This window comes from Perca fluviatilis, chromosome 5, assembly GCF_010015445.1.
Source record: "Perca fluviatilis chromosome 5, GENO_Pfluv_1.0, whole genome shotgun sequence".
Lineage (NCBI taxonomy): Eukaryota > Metazoa > Chordata > Actinopteri > Perciformes > Percidae > Perca > Perca fluviatilis.
In genome coordinates this window covers 42,403,069-42,416,937 of record NC_053116.1, presented here as the reverse complement: position 1 = coordinate 42,416,937, position 13,869 = coordinate 42,403,069, and the positions used below count along the sequence as shown (strand labels likewise).

At 40.2% G+C, this 13,869-nt stretch overlaps 2 protein-coding genes across 2 annotated transcripts; both read right to left on the bottom strand.

Annotated features, from left to right (window-relative positions):
• Positions 1 to 3,291: 3,291 nt before the first annotated feature.
• On the bottom strand, positions 3,292 to 4,819 carry LOC120558561 (galactose-specific lectin nattectin-like). The gene is made up of 4 exons (XM_039799610.1): positions 4,752 to 4,819; positions 3,988 to 4,326; positions 3,589 to 3,686; positions 3,292 to 3,518 (listed from the first exon to the last, which is right to left on the bottom strand). Exons 2-4 carry the CDS (start codon positions 4,286 to 4,288, stop codon positions 3,384 to 3,386), a joined length of 534 nt encoding a protein of 177 aa, XP_039655544.1. The 5' UTR covers positions 4,289 to 4,326; positions 4,752 to 4,819; the 3' UTR covers positions 3,292 to 3,383.
• Positions 4,820 to 5,543: 724 nt separating this feature from the next.
• On the bottom strand, positions 5,544 to 12,116 carry LOC120559084 (asialoglycoprotein receptor 1-like). The gene is made up of 4 exons (XM_039800506.1): positions 12,032 to 12,116; positions 6,905 to 7,095; positions 6,330 to 6,543; positions 5,544 to 5,548 (listed from the first exon to the last, which is right to left on the bottom strand). The coding sequence occupies exons 1-4, from the start codon at positions 12,066 to 12,068 to the stop codon at positions 5,544 to 5,546; spliced, it is 447 nt and encodes a 148-aa protein (XP_039656440.1). The 5' UTR covers positions 12,069 to 12,116.
• Between the last annotated feature and the right edge of the window lie 1,753 nt (positions 12,117 to 13,869).

The following is a 13,869-nucleotide window of genomic DNA, read 5'->3' as shown; positions in this document are numbered from 1 at the left end:
AGTATTTATTTACATTTGCAAATGGAGAAAACACAGTTTCAAAGGTACACGCAGCACAACTGAAAATGTTTTTCTAACCTAAAGTATGAACATCAAAACATCATATAGTGAAGAAACTCCGTTAAGCCACCCCTCTAAACGTATCTTTTAGCCTGGCCAATGTTGAAATGAGGACATCACCAAAAGTCAAACCATCCTCACCTTCCTCTCTGCTCTCTGTTCTCAACATTAGCCTAAACAATAGTTTATCTCAGGAGACAGAAACCTACGTAGTTCTCACTGTCGTAAACAGTCATCGGCCATCTCCACTTGTATCTAAGCAAAAGACAACAATGTGAGAAGGTTCAAACTAGTAAAACTAAATAATTCTACTGGGCTATAGTTCACGGTTGCCAACTATTTCACTTGGAGCCTTTTGAATCTACACATGAAGAAGCTAAATGTTGTGGTGTTATAAAACAATCATTAAACCAATGGTTAATATCATTAAACAAATGGTTAAAATAAAATTTGCCACCACAAGTCCTCCCAGGCTCCTGATTGGCTGAAGTCTGCAGCCACACAAGTCTCGTTCCCGTTCTTGTTATCAGGTTGCCCGTTCTTCCAGAAGCTGAATGAGGAGTTACTTCCATCTGACCACTTCCAGGAGTCTCTGAAAAGGCCGATCCAGGCCCAGGCCCAGGATCCTCCAGCAGCTATCATCGCCAGTACCTTCTGGTTGTCTGTCATGTTTCTCACACTGGCCAGGTCTGTGTAGTGAGCTCTGCAGTAGCTCTGGGCTTCGGTCCCTGTCATGTAGGTGGTGTTGATGAAGACAAAAGTCACATCTGACCCTGAAAATGAAGCACAGAGAAGTGTAGAGGCAGCATAACATACAACCTCCCATCCATCCACATCTGTGATTCATGTCTGTATAATATCTACAATAAATCCACTGAGATATAAAGAACCACATCAATAAACTAATCAATAACTTTATTTACCAATGGTCTCTCCACATTAATAAGAATGTCCTTAAATCTACGAAACAATCTAAAAAACATTATATTGTTGTTTTTTTGCATATTAATATTTCCTCATTGTTATTAAACACATGTTCTGTTTGTATTGTAAGATGTGTGAACATGCACAAGTCCAATCTCTATAATATAATATAATATATCTTCCTCTGGTGGTGTCATCATATATTATTCATGTGGATTTGTTTTTGATTTATTTGCTGTTTTAACATCCTATTATGATGTATGTGTATGTTGTGTGTGACGTCTGTAAGCTCATAAAAGGGAATTTAAATTAAAGTATCTATCTATCTATCTATCTATCTATCAGGAGACACTGTGTCTCTTTCCACAGCGATGCTGATGACCCACTGAGCTGTTTTACTGCTCTCATTCCTGCCGTCTTATTATCTGCTGCTCAGTCAGCTGGAAAGCTCTTTGAACGACACTAACCTGTGTGAAAGCTGCTTTTAGTCAGAGTGACTGACTGATACTACAGAGGCCGAATAATGAAAACAAAGAGGCAAAGAGAAGCAGAGAAGGGGAACTTCAGTAGTTAATATTCTCACCTCTGACATCTGTGCAGACTGGATAAAAGTTGTTGTCACAATCAAAGTCTAACCAGAGTCCATTATAATAAGGCAAGGCAAGGCAGCTTTATTTTTATAGCACATTTCAGCAACAGGGCAATTCAAAGTGCTTTACATAAAACATTAAAGACCAGTTAGAAAACGATTAAAAACAAATTAAAACATTAAAAGACAAGAATAAAATTGATAGTGCAGTATAAGAATTTAAAGAACTGAGAGATAAAATACGCGAATAAAAGTTACAGTGCAGTATAAGAAATGAAACATTAAAGAGCAGTTATCGAGTGTCATACAGTGTCATCAATGCAACTTCAGTATAACAAATGAACAGTTACTTAAAGAAAGGCAACATCAAAAAGATAGGTCTTTAGCTTTGATTTAAAAGAACTGAGAGTTGCTGTGGACCTGCAGTTTTCTGGGAGTTTGTTCCAGATATGTGGAGCATAAAAACTGAAAGCTGCTCCCCCGTTTAGTTCTGACTCTGGGGACAACAAGTAGACCTGTCCCAGACGACCTGAGAGGTCTGGGTGGGTCATAGTGTAGAAGCAGATCAGAAATGTATTTTGGCCCTAAACCGTTTAGTGATTTATAAACCAGCAAGAGTATTGCTCTAATCAATTCTTTGAGGCACACAACGGTTAGCTTTATAAGACATTGGGGAATGATGTTATGTAAGTGGTGTGACAAAATTCAAACCATAAATAAATTATAGTTATGCCAGCAGCCGGCCGCGGACCCCGGTAGTGCAGTATCCACAAAGGGTGACATTGTGCTGGGTATGAAGCCCAGTAGGCTGCCGCTTTCTCGTCAGACTGTGTGGAGCTCCTAAAGTCCGACACGTCTTACCAAATTTGCAATTAGCCATCGATTTTCGTAAAAAAGGCCCATATTTGAGATTTCTATAGTTGATTTCTCGAATACAAAAGTCTCAATAGTGAATTTGGTAAGGAAACATTGCAGTGTCTGGAATATGAGATTCTGTCACGTCTCTAATGTGTGTGTATTGGGGATTTGCTCAACCAATCAGTGCGCGTCTCTAATGTGTGTGTATTGCGATTCACTCAACCAATCAGCGCGTCTCTAATATGTGCATATGGCAATTCGCTCAACCAATCAGCGTGCAGCTCATCTAAATATTCATGAGCATACCATATTTGGAAGAAAAGCTCTTGTTACAAATAGGGCCAAAACACAGGGATGCATAAGGGCCAATAAAATATCAACCAGGCCATTTTCAGCCCAACCAATGTTACATACCCCATTAGGAGACCATAAGGAACAGTGTGAAATACCCTGTATAATCATTCTATCACCCCTTTAAGAAAAGTCTGGCACATCCAGTCATTAATTTGTTCAATGCACTTAGTCAGTTGTTGTATTGGACTATAGTCCCCTGCCGATAAGGTTATATAAATGTGTGTGTCATCCGCATAACTATGGTAACTCATTTTATTGTTTACGATAATTTGAGCCAGTGGAATCATGTAGATGTTAAACAGGAGAGGCCCCAGAACTGAGCCTTGGGGAACTCCGCACGTCATATTTGTATACCCAGATGTATAATTACCTATAGACACAAAGTAGTTCCTATTCTTTAAATAAGACTCAAACCACTTCATTACTGAGCCAGAAATGCCAACCCAATTCCAAATATACTAAGTTTATCACCAAATATGACCAAAGAAAAGCATAAAATCTTCATATTTGAGAAGCTAGAAGCTGTGAATATATTTAGTATTTCTGCTTGCAAAGAACCAGACTTTTCTCTGATGAAAACAGACGCAGCAACTCAACATTACAGCTCCTCCCTCTTCCTCCTCCTCTTGTTTGTCTTCTTGTCTTCCTTGTGGAAGACTTTTCCATCGGCCTGCTTCCTCCAGCTCAGTTTGATGTTGTCGTCCAGCCCCTGGGCCCTCAGCTTCTGTTTCAGCTGAGACACAAAAATGATCTTCTCTTATTTGTTTTTTCATAAAGGTAAAACTGTATAAAATATGATTTACCTGCTTCAACATGGCCTCCATCACAGCAGGGTCATTCAGATCCAGATTCTTCTTGTTCTCAAACTTCACTTTCATCACTTTCTTTGAGGCAGACACCACTTTGTAAAAATCAAACAAACTTTATGAGTTCTAACATTTGCGTCTGGATAATAATCAGCATCCTGTTCATTCCTCATCATCAGTTTAAACAATAGATTCAACACTAACTGATCATCTGCAGCTGATCACCACTGCATGCTAACTTTACTAACTATTCCATGGAAATGATCCACATCATCATGTTCACATTTACTCTCCACAACCTGATGTTTTCTCTTGTTTATGGGTTTTTCTCAAGTGATGCTAAAGAAAACCTGAATCTAAATGTAAAAGCTGTTTGAATCCTGGGTTAGCACTCACCTGGACCGTAGCAAATGAACGCTCTCTCCATGTCACAGGGCCAGTCCTCCCAGGTTCCTGATTGGCTGAAGTCTGCAGCCACACAAGTCCCATTCTTGTTATCAGGTTGCCCGTTCTTCCAGAACCTGAATGAGGAGTTACTTCCATCTGACCACTTCCAGGAGTCTCTGAAAAGGCCAATCCAGGTCCAGTGTCCTACAGCTGTCAACGCCCGTATCTTCTGGTTCTCAGTCACGTTTCTCACACTGGCCAGGTCTGTGTGGTGAGCTCTGCAGTAGCTCTGGGCTTTAGCCCATGTCATGTAGGTGGTGGTGACGATGACAAAAGTCACATCTGATCCTGAAAATGGAGCAGAGAGAAGTGTAGAGGCTGTTACGGCCTCCATTTAAAAGGAACAAACAAAGGCTCAAAAGGGATTAGAGGATGCAACATATAAAAAGAATGCCAGGCACAATGTTAACAATTATCCAACAAGCTTTATTAAATAATGAATATTCCCAAAAGTAACAAACAAAGAGAAACAAAAGGCACTGGAGACCCCAGCCAAAAAGAACAAAAGATAGCAAGACGCTGGACCAACCTCGCAGTGGGCCGTCACTCCCCGCGTCTCCCCCTAAACTACCTAAAAAGGGTAAACTAATCCTAGAACAAACAAAAAGACAAATAACTGAACTACCGGTAACTCCCAGCCCAAACTAACACAATAAACTAAAATAACAAAACTCCAGCACCTAAATGTGCATGGAGGTTGGGGAAACACAAACCTGCTTGTTGTGGAAAAAAAACATAAGGAGGAAACTCCTCACTGGTGTGCTCTCCACTCTCTGCCTTCTTATCACCTCCCCCACTCTACCTGAGCACTGATTACACTCAGGTGTGCAACAGGCAGAGGGAGGAGGGCAGAATGAGAAAGAGAGAGAGAGAGAGAGAAAACAAGACCCACACAAGAGGCACATGTAACAGAGGCATACAACCTCCCATCCATCCACATCTGTGATTCATGTCTTTATATTATCTAAAATAAATGCACTGATATATAAAGAACTATATCAATAAACTAATGAATAACTTTATTTACCAACAGTCTCTCCACATTAATAAGAAATGTCCTTTAATCTACAAAACAATCTAAAAAACAAGATTATATTGTTGTTTTTCTGCATATAAATATTTTCTCAGGTTAATTAAATACACATGTTCTGTCTATATTGTAATTTAAACCATCTCCATTATATCTCTATAATATAACATAATTTGTCTTCCTCTGGTGGTGTCATCAGGAGACACTGTGTCTCTTTCCACAGTGATGCTGATGAACCACTGAGCTGTTTTACTGCTCTCATTCCTGCCCTCTTATTATCTGCTGCTCAGTCAGCTGGAAAGCTCTTTGAACGGCACTAACCTGTGTGAAAGCTGCTTTTTGTCGGAGTGACTAGGCTTGTTCGAGATGAGCTGCGCCTCGCCTGTAAAGTAGACGAGAGCAGGTGGCAGCAGCAGGGGGCAGTGACAAAAATCTGCTGTCAAGTCAGACAGTTTCCAGCCGATTCTGGCAGCCTTCAGGCTGAACAGGAAGTGACAGAAACACTCACATCCCGTTAGGTCCGATTCCGATTTAATAAAATGTTATCAGACCCATATATCAGCTTGTACACAGTCTCCAGTTGTTTAAATTAAATTAAATTATGACAGAGTAGCTCTCAAAATGCTCTACATGCACGTAACTATCAGCCACACAACTTGTTGTTTGTACAGAATAAGTATAGTGCTAAAACAGTCTCTTAAGAATTTTCAACTTGTAAAACACAATTCACAAATGAATACACAGCGATTTGTATTCGTAAGTCTGTGTTGTATCTGTGTCTCTAATTTGTGACTTGTGAAACACAAGTCACAAATTAATGCAGAGTGATTTGTATCCGCAAATCTGTATCTGTGTCCGTGCATCTAATTTGTAACTCGTATTTCATAATTTGTAAATGAACTTAGTATTTTTCAATGTAAATATACGTGTAAATCTCCTTCTATGCTGTTAGATCAGCTGAGAGGCCGGCGTTTCCCAGCATGCCCCTGGTTCCGCCTGGGTCTTGCAGTCGGTGAAGAGCAACTGCGCTGCCTGTGTCTCAGAACTGCGGCCACCTTGATCTCGTGAGGATATCGTTGCATAGCGTCAGATCAAGTCGGACACAAAAAATGCATTGGGTGGCAAACACCGGTGATCGATTCTGCGCAGACCTGGCTAATCTCGAACGAGCCTACTGACTGATACTACAGAGGCCCGAATAATGAAAACAAAGAGGCAAAGAGAAGCAGAGAAGAGAAATTTCACTAGTTATTATTCTCACCTCTGACATCTGCGCAGATTGGATGATGCATGATGTCACAACTGTGGTCGTACCAGAGTCCATCAGAACCCATCGCTGTGCAGATTTGTCCACTGTCTCCAGTGTTTGGTCGTCCAGGGTACCATCGTCTGAAATCTGTCTCCCCGGGTTTGTAGAAACTTGGGTCTGACAGTGACCACCTCCAGCTGCCACCGGACAGTCCTATCCAGGCTCTCTGATTGTGATATAAAGAATTAGACTCTGCTCTAGCTTTTTGTTGAAGACCAGATGTTTACCTAATCTTTCCATCTCCAGTCTTGATACTATCAGTCTGATCCTCTACGACTCCTTCATTCTGTTACCCTCCTTTAATAACTCATTACCAGAGATAGTTTCTGATCACTCAAACTGATTTTCAGCTCAACAGGGAAACACTGTCTGCTGAAGGTTAAACTCAAACAATTTAGACTTAAACTACATTTCAAAGATAAATATTCTACTTTTTACTGCTCTACACTTAGTTATTAGTTCCTATGGAGGGTTTCAAACCTCCTGTCAGAAAGACTTTGAGATGAAAGAGAGAAAAGTGAACTCACGTAGCTGTTGTTGGAGTAGAACATGTTGTCTAAATCTGCCGTGTTGGTCAGGATCTTCATAACCTCCATGCTGTCTACAGTGACCAGGTCTGTGTGTTTCTCTCTGCAGTATCTTTGGGCTTCAGTAAAGTTCTTCCTGTCATAAACAAAATAGTACTGAAGTCCAGCAGCTGATGAGACAGCACTCAGCCCTGTAGAGACACACACATATAGAGCAGATTTAATATTTTATACTATATTAATACAGAATATTGTATTTCAGTTACACCAACAGCACCTGGGTCCGTGTACTTTTTCGTTCATTCGATTTTCATTTCATAAACAGACTTAAAAAACAAAAAACGAATGGTTATTTGATTTTCGTTTTAAAATACAACAATTGAAATTGAAATACAAGGCATTTTTTTCCTTTTCATGGTCAAAAGGGGATGGGAGAAATTAAAAATATGCTGTGATTTTCATTTTCTATTTCATATAACAAAAATAAAATCACTCGGAAATAGAAATGAAAAAAGTTTTTTTTTCAAATTCAGAGACCGGATGTTGTCTTTTCCAAGGCAACACAGCGCCAGCCTACCAGTGTTGCTTTCAGCCCAGGCTAAAATTACTTTGGAAACCTGTGCTCTTGATAATGCTGGGGGTTTTATCTCATAATGCCACATGTATTTATTCCCCTCTCTCCCTGCCTCCCTCTGACTCTCTGTCTCTACCCCGCGGCAGACAACTAGCTAATCGAACCAGCTGAGGAAACAGACTTTCAGTTCACGGCTGTAACGTTACCGTTACGCCACCGTTAACAATCCCAAACCTTCTGTTGCTGATCTGGCAGAGAGTCACCGCGGTTCGGGATCAGATCATGGGGATCAGACCTCCGGTGCTGGGTCTATTCTAATATTAGCTGCTGCTGCAGCTAGCTAGCAGCTAGCCACCAGCCCTGGGACCCCGGTTCCCGTGGTTCGCCCCCAGTGCTGACTGACTCCGGTCCGTCTGCAGAGCTGCCGTTCCAGCTCTGAGCTGGGAATCTGCGGCGCTTCGTGATTTATTCATATTTTATTTTATTTGCAGATAGTGATATGCTATGATGCACTGATGTCAGGCAGGCTTGCTGCTGCTTTTAGTCTGAGTCTGTGAGATAACCAAACTTCTACCATAATATAACGTGCATATAAATAGATGGAATAAATAAAAGTCCCTCGAAATACATAGTAAAACATACTGTATTTAGGCTATTGAAGTATTATGACTAAAGCCTGTATTTCATGATCTATTTCATAGCCATATGTATATTTATGTAAAGGGGCAAAAAACGGAAGTTAGGCAGCAGGGACATTCTAAAAGGCTTAACGTGAAAAAGCTTAACTTTAATGTACCTAAACAATGATCAATCAAATATCAGTCAGTTATCAGTCAGATAACGTCCATAACGACTTTGGTTAGATTTTTTGATCACTGTTTATAAACAGTGATCAAAAAATGGCCAAAAAAAAGCTTAATGGTTAACACGTTAAGCTTTTTCCTTTACAATTTCCTTAATGAAGCAGAAACCCTTAATGTCAGCTAACGTCCATAATAATTGTACTTTGGGTTAGATTTTTTAGTTTTTCAGTGGTTATGAGGAGCAATATGAGAGAGACATTTGGTAATCCTTGATCATTGCTCATTGATCATAGAAGCGAAGCGCCAGCTCTGCAGAGTCAGTCCCGGGAGGCGAACCGCGGGGACCGAGGTCACAGGGCTGGTGGCTACCTGCTAGCTAGCTGCAGCAGCAGCTAATATTTGAATATTAGACCCAGCACCGGAGGTCTGATCCCCATGATCTGATCCCGAACCCCCGGTGACTCTCTGCCAGATCAGCAAGCCCGCAGCAACAGAAAGTTTGCTGGGATTGTTAGCACGGCGTGGCGTAACGGTAACGTTACAGCTGTGAACCGAAGTCTATTTGCTCCGCTGGTTCGACTCTCTTCGGGCGAAGTTGTCTGCGGCGGGTAGAGACAGGGAGGCAGGGAGAGAGGGTAATAAATACATGTGACATTATGAAATAAAATTCCCCCCAAGGATTATCAAGAGTATAGCTAGCTAGGTTTCCAAAGTAATTTTGGCCTGGGCTGAACACTGGTAGGCTAGGCTGGCGCTGTTGCCTTGGAAATGACAACATCCGGTCTCTGAATATGAAAAAACAAGCCTTTTTTCGTTTCTGTTTTCGAGTGATTTTATTTTTGTTATATAAAATAGAAAATGAAAATCACAGCATATTTTAAATTTCTCCCATCCCATTTCGACAATGAAAAAGAAAAAACGCATTGTATTTCAATTTCAAATGTCATGTTTTAAAACGAAAATCAAATAACCATTCGTTTTTTGTTTTTTAATACCTGTTTATGAAATGAAAATCGAATGAACGAAAAAGTACACGGACCCACCTGCTTTCTTTCTTTAGATTATCTAAATTAAATCAAATGTTGATCCAACGAGAAACTTCCTTCAATTCAATGGAAACAAAACTGAAGTAATGATGTTCCTCTAAACTTCCAATTTCTATACTTGACTTTGGTTTATCATATCAGCCGGACATCACTTTGGCTCAACTTCTGTTGTTTTAACCCTTGTGCCTCACTAGAGAAATGTTTGTCCTTTTCATTGTTATTTATTTAATAAGGTTGTCTGTGTTAATGCTGACAACATGATTTCTGGTCAGGATGTGAGTTTTTAATGGAGGTTTGAAGTTCAAGCTCAGATTCTATAAAAAGTCAAAAATAAACAGTTTAATCAAAGTACTGACAGGGACACTTATGGACCAATATGTCCCATTGAAACCCATTATAACACAGGGACACTTGGAGGACCAATATGTCCCATTGAAACCCATTATAACACAGGGACACTTAGAGGACCAGTATGTCCCATTGAAACCCATTATAACACAGGGACACTTAGAGGACCAATATGTCCCATTGAAACCCATTATAACACAGGGACACTTAGAGGACCAATATGTCCCATTGAAACCCATTATAACACAGGGACACTTAGAGGACCAGTATGTCCCATTGAAACCCATTATAACACAGGGACACTTAGAGGACCAGTATGTCCCATTGAAACCCATTATAACACAGGGACACTTAGAGGACCAGTATGTCCCATTGAAACCCATTATAACACAGGGACACTTAGAGGACCAATATGTCCCATTGAAACCCATTATAACACAGGGACACTTGAGAGGACCAATATGTCCCATTGAAACCCCTTATAACACAGGGACACTTAGAGGACCAGTATGTCCCATTGAAACCCATTATAACAACAGGGACACTTAGAGGACCAGTATGTCCCATTGAAACCCATTATAACACAGGGACACTTAGAGGACCAATATGTCCCATTGAAACCCATTATAACACAGGGACACTTAGAGGACCAGTATGTCCCATTGAAACCCATTATAACACAGGGACACTTAGAGGACCAATATGTCCCATTGAAACCCATTATAACACAGGGACACTTAGAGGACCAATATGTCCCATTGAAACCCATTATAACACAGGGACACTTAGAGGACCAATATGTCCCATTGAAACCCATTATAACACAGGGACACTTAGAGGACCAATATGTCCCATTGAAACCCATTATAACACAGTTATCCCACCGTGGTTGGAGAATAAATCTTTCTATCTGATCAGGCTTTCTATCGAGGGCCCAGGCTTCACATTAGTAGTTGTTACTATTCTCCACCAGATTGAGACATTTCCTGTTAACCTGATCATGTCTCTCTATGTGTGTGTCTGTGTGTCTGTGTGTCTGTGTGTGTGTGTGTGTGTGTTAGTGTGTGTGTCTGTGTTAACCTGCTGTTCTCCTTGTTTCCACACAATTAGGTTATGGTTAAGGTTAGGGTAAGGGTTAAGGTTAGGCAATTAGTTGTGATGGTTAAGGTTAGGGTAAGGGACTAGGGAATGCATTATGTCAATGACGGGTCCCCACAAATATAGTGAAACGCACTATATGTGTGTTTGTGTGTGTGTGTGTGTGTGTATACGTGTGTGTGTGTGTGTGTGTGTGTGTGTGTCGTGTGTGTGTGTGTGTGTGTGTAGGGGTGAGGGAGAGAATTTGAATTTCTATCTCTAGAGCTGCACATGCACACACACACACCCCTTCAGCCACCTACCAATTAATACTCATGCAGGAAACAAATAAATATGCATCTAAATTAATGTGGTTGACATAAAGTGCCATTTAAAGAGTTAAAATTTTAAATATGAATGAGTTTTTGGTAGTTATGATCAGGACTGAAGTCAGTTAAAAGATTTAACTGAGTGAAAGTGGAAAATAATATTAAAGGTACTCTAAGCGATGTCACGCGTTCTTTAGGCTACAACATTTGTTCTCACATACAGCAAACATCTCCTCACTATCTGCTAGCTGCTGGTCCCCTAAACACTCTGTAGACAGCCTAGGGTCCACACACGCCAACAAAAACAAAGTGGTCCAACCTGGACCATGCAAAAATACACAAACCGTGTTCCAGTGTTCAGCCAATAATGGACAAGAAGGATTTGGATTGCTGTTTTGTTTGCTGGAACTGTAACAAGTAACTAGAGTTGTGACGATTGAAAGGTTAATGATTGATCATCAGTATTTTTTAAGTTAAATAAATTCTGTTATATTTTAACTAGTAGTTGTCTGGGATTATTTGTATATTGTATTGTAATAACAGCCGGATTATACAGGTTAGCGCTCAAATCTTTTACCCTACTTGTGTCCGTATTAAAGCTACAAAGATAAATTAATTACATTATTAAGCTCTGTATTTAAAAGAGACCACCTTTGAGACTGTTTTCCATAGTTCTGCTATTGGTCCCTGAGTCCAGGGTGGTGCCCAGTTTTGATAGTTGTTAATTGATAAAGTTATTAATATTAATATTCATAATTTTATTAATGTTGACGAACATCTTTGATAATTTGCCAATAATTGAGTCTGTAACCATGCCAATTCCCAACCCAATATAATAATTTAACTGAAGTGTGTCATTATATTGTTCTGATAAGAGTTCTGTAGCCACAAGGATATTTAGATGTGTAATAAAAGACTATAAACATTTATAAAACCTAATAAACACTCACCTGATGCAGCCATGATGAGCAGAAGAAGTTTGTCCATCTTGTCTGCTCTCCGTCCTCCTCACTGTGGGACTTCAGACAGGTCGCTGCTCATTTCACTAATTGTTCAGAATCATTTGGAAATGGAAATACGTCAGAGGAAATAGTTATTTGCATGTAAGCAATCTTTGTCGGTGACCTTGAAGCTGCGTTATTGAGAATTAAACTTTGCTTTAATCATAAAAAAATGATGTGTATATTTAGATTTTGTACAGACAAACTTGCTCTTATACAGCAGATTATGATGAGCTAGCCTCAATTTCAGTGGTAGGATGTAGCGTTTTGTCTTTCTATTCTAACCCATCAACACAATGTAACAACACACAATGTATGCAACACATCTTATAAGTATCAAACAGCTCCTGCTAGTAATACTGAGGTAAAAATAAGGTGTTGTATCTTCTTAGCTTCAAGTGTAAAAAGCCCTGTAACCCCCTTTTCCCAGACAAGTTGGGCAAAATTTGTGCGATGTCCACAGTTATGGGTGAACCTGCAAACCACAGAGAGTACAGTAGATGAAAAAGCCGTATTGGCATTAAAGTTAAACTCCAAAGACGTCCAAGATGTGCCGGCTAATGTTGGATTTTACAAAGAATGCTACATGTTCTTCACCAACAAAGAACACAATGAAATAGCACGTAAGAAGAGAGAAAAGGCAGCTAACAACATTGAAGGTTTGTATCAAATGTATATATTTTTTAAATTCTTTATGATAGAGGCCAGTCTGTCTAACAGGGTTTGTATATGTATGTGAGAGGAAAATCGATACAGTATCAGTATCGGCTCCGATACTGCCTAAAACGCTGGTATCAGGAAGTACTGGAGTTTATACGCCACATACCACATACCACGTAATAAAGCCCTAAAGAAAATCTACGTTGAAGTAGTTTATTTATGTTCTTTTTCCGTTATAACGGACTGTCAAACTGGAGAATAAAAGAAAGTTCTGTGGTACTCGGTATCGGCCGATACGCAAGTTCAGGTATCAGAATCGGTATCGGGAAGCAAAAAATTTTATATGACCATCTCTAGCTGGAATCCAATGAAATCTGAGCAAGCAGTGGCTGTTCTCTGTAATTTATACCCATGGCTGCACCAGAAACTCCTTCTATTCCGAAAACATCACTCAGCCAATCAGAATTAAGGCTTCCAGCCAATCAGAATTAAGGTTTCTACCCCAATTTGGCTTATGGTTTGACTAACCCTGGACTCTGGGCATTATGATGCATGAGTTTCATTCTTAGAGATTACTTTTGTTTGCTTTTGAGCATGCGCACACATATCATTTATTGAATTCTTTAGCTGGTGATCCCATTAATTACAATGGTGACACCAGTGCAATTGAAAAGGTTGTACAACTACTTCCATTCCAATATCTAAACACAACCAGTTCTGAAGTGATATGTCTATCACTAGAGAGGCAGAGAGGCTCTTTCTATAAATCACAACACTCATAGTCGTCAGATTATTAATACAATAAAAGTAGAGGGAGCACGTTGGTACCAAGATCTTGGTTGCAGCTGTCGCCGTGGTCCTGCTGCACTCTGTGCCCGATGCGGGCTATTTACAAACAGGGCAAACTTGGGTAAAATGGCAGATTGTCTGCCACATGAGCGAGAAGAGACAAATTGCGCTTTAGATATGCATTCGTGGGAGGGTCATGGGGAAAGTGGGAGTTCCACCCAAAAAGGTGGGAGGATACGCGTAAAGTGCGCCTAATTATATATACCGTGGTATTTACAAAGACTGCCAGTAAGAGCGCGCCTCTATTCTGCAGGGGGAATTCTCCGCCTCTTAAAAGC

Coding starts and splice junctions, on each gene's coding strand:
- LOC120559084 (XM_039800506.1), bottom strand. CDS start 12,068: ATGGACAAACTTCTTCTGCTCATCATGGCTGCATCAG. Junction 7,096..12,031: donor GCTCATCATGGCTGCATCAG/GTGAGTGTTTAT, acceptor GTGTCTCTACAG/GGCTGAGTGCTGTCTCATCA. Junction 6,544..6,904: donor TCTACTCCAACAACAGCTAC/GTGAGTTCACTT, acceptor TATCACAATCAG/AGAGCCTGGATAGGACTGTC.
- LOC120558561 (XM_039799610.1), bottom strand. CDS start 4,288: ATGACATGGGCTAAAGCCCAGAGCTACTGCAGAGCTCACCACACAGAC. Junction 3,687..3,987: donor GTTCATTTGCTACGGTCCAG/GTGAGTGCTAAC, acceptor ATTTTTACAAAG/TGGTGTCTGCCTCAAAGAAA. Junction 3,519..3,588: donor TGGAGGCCATGTTGAAGCAG/GTAAATCATATT, acceptor TTTGTGTCTCAG/CTGAAACAGAAGCTGAGGGC.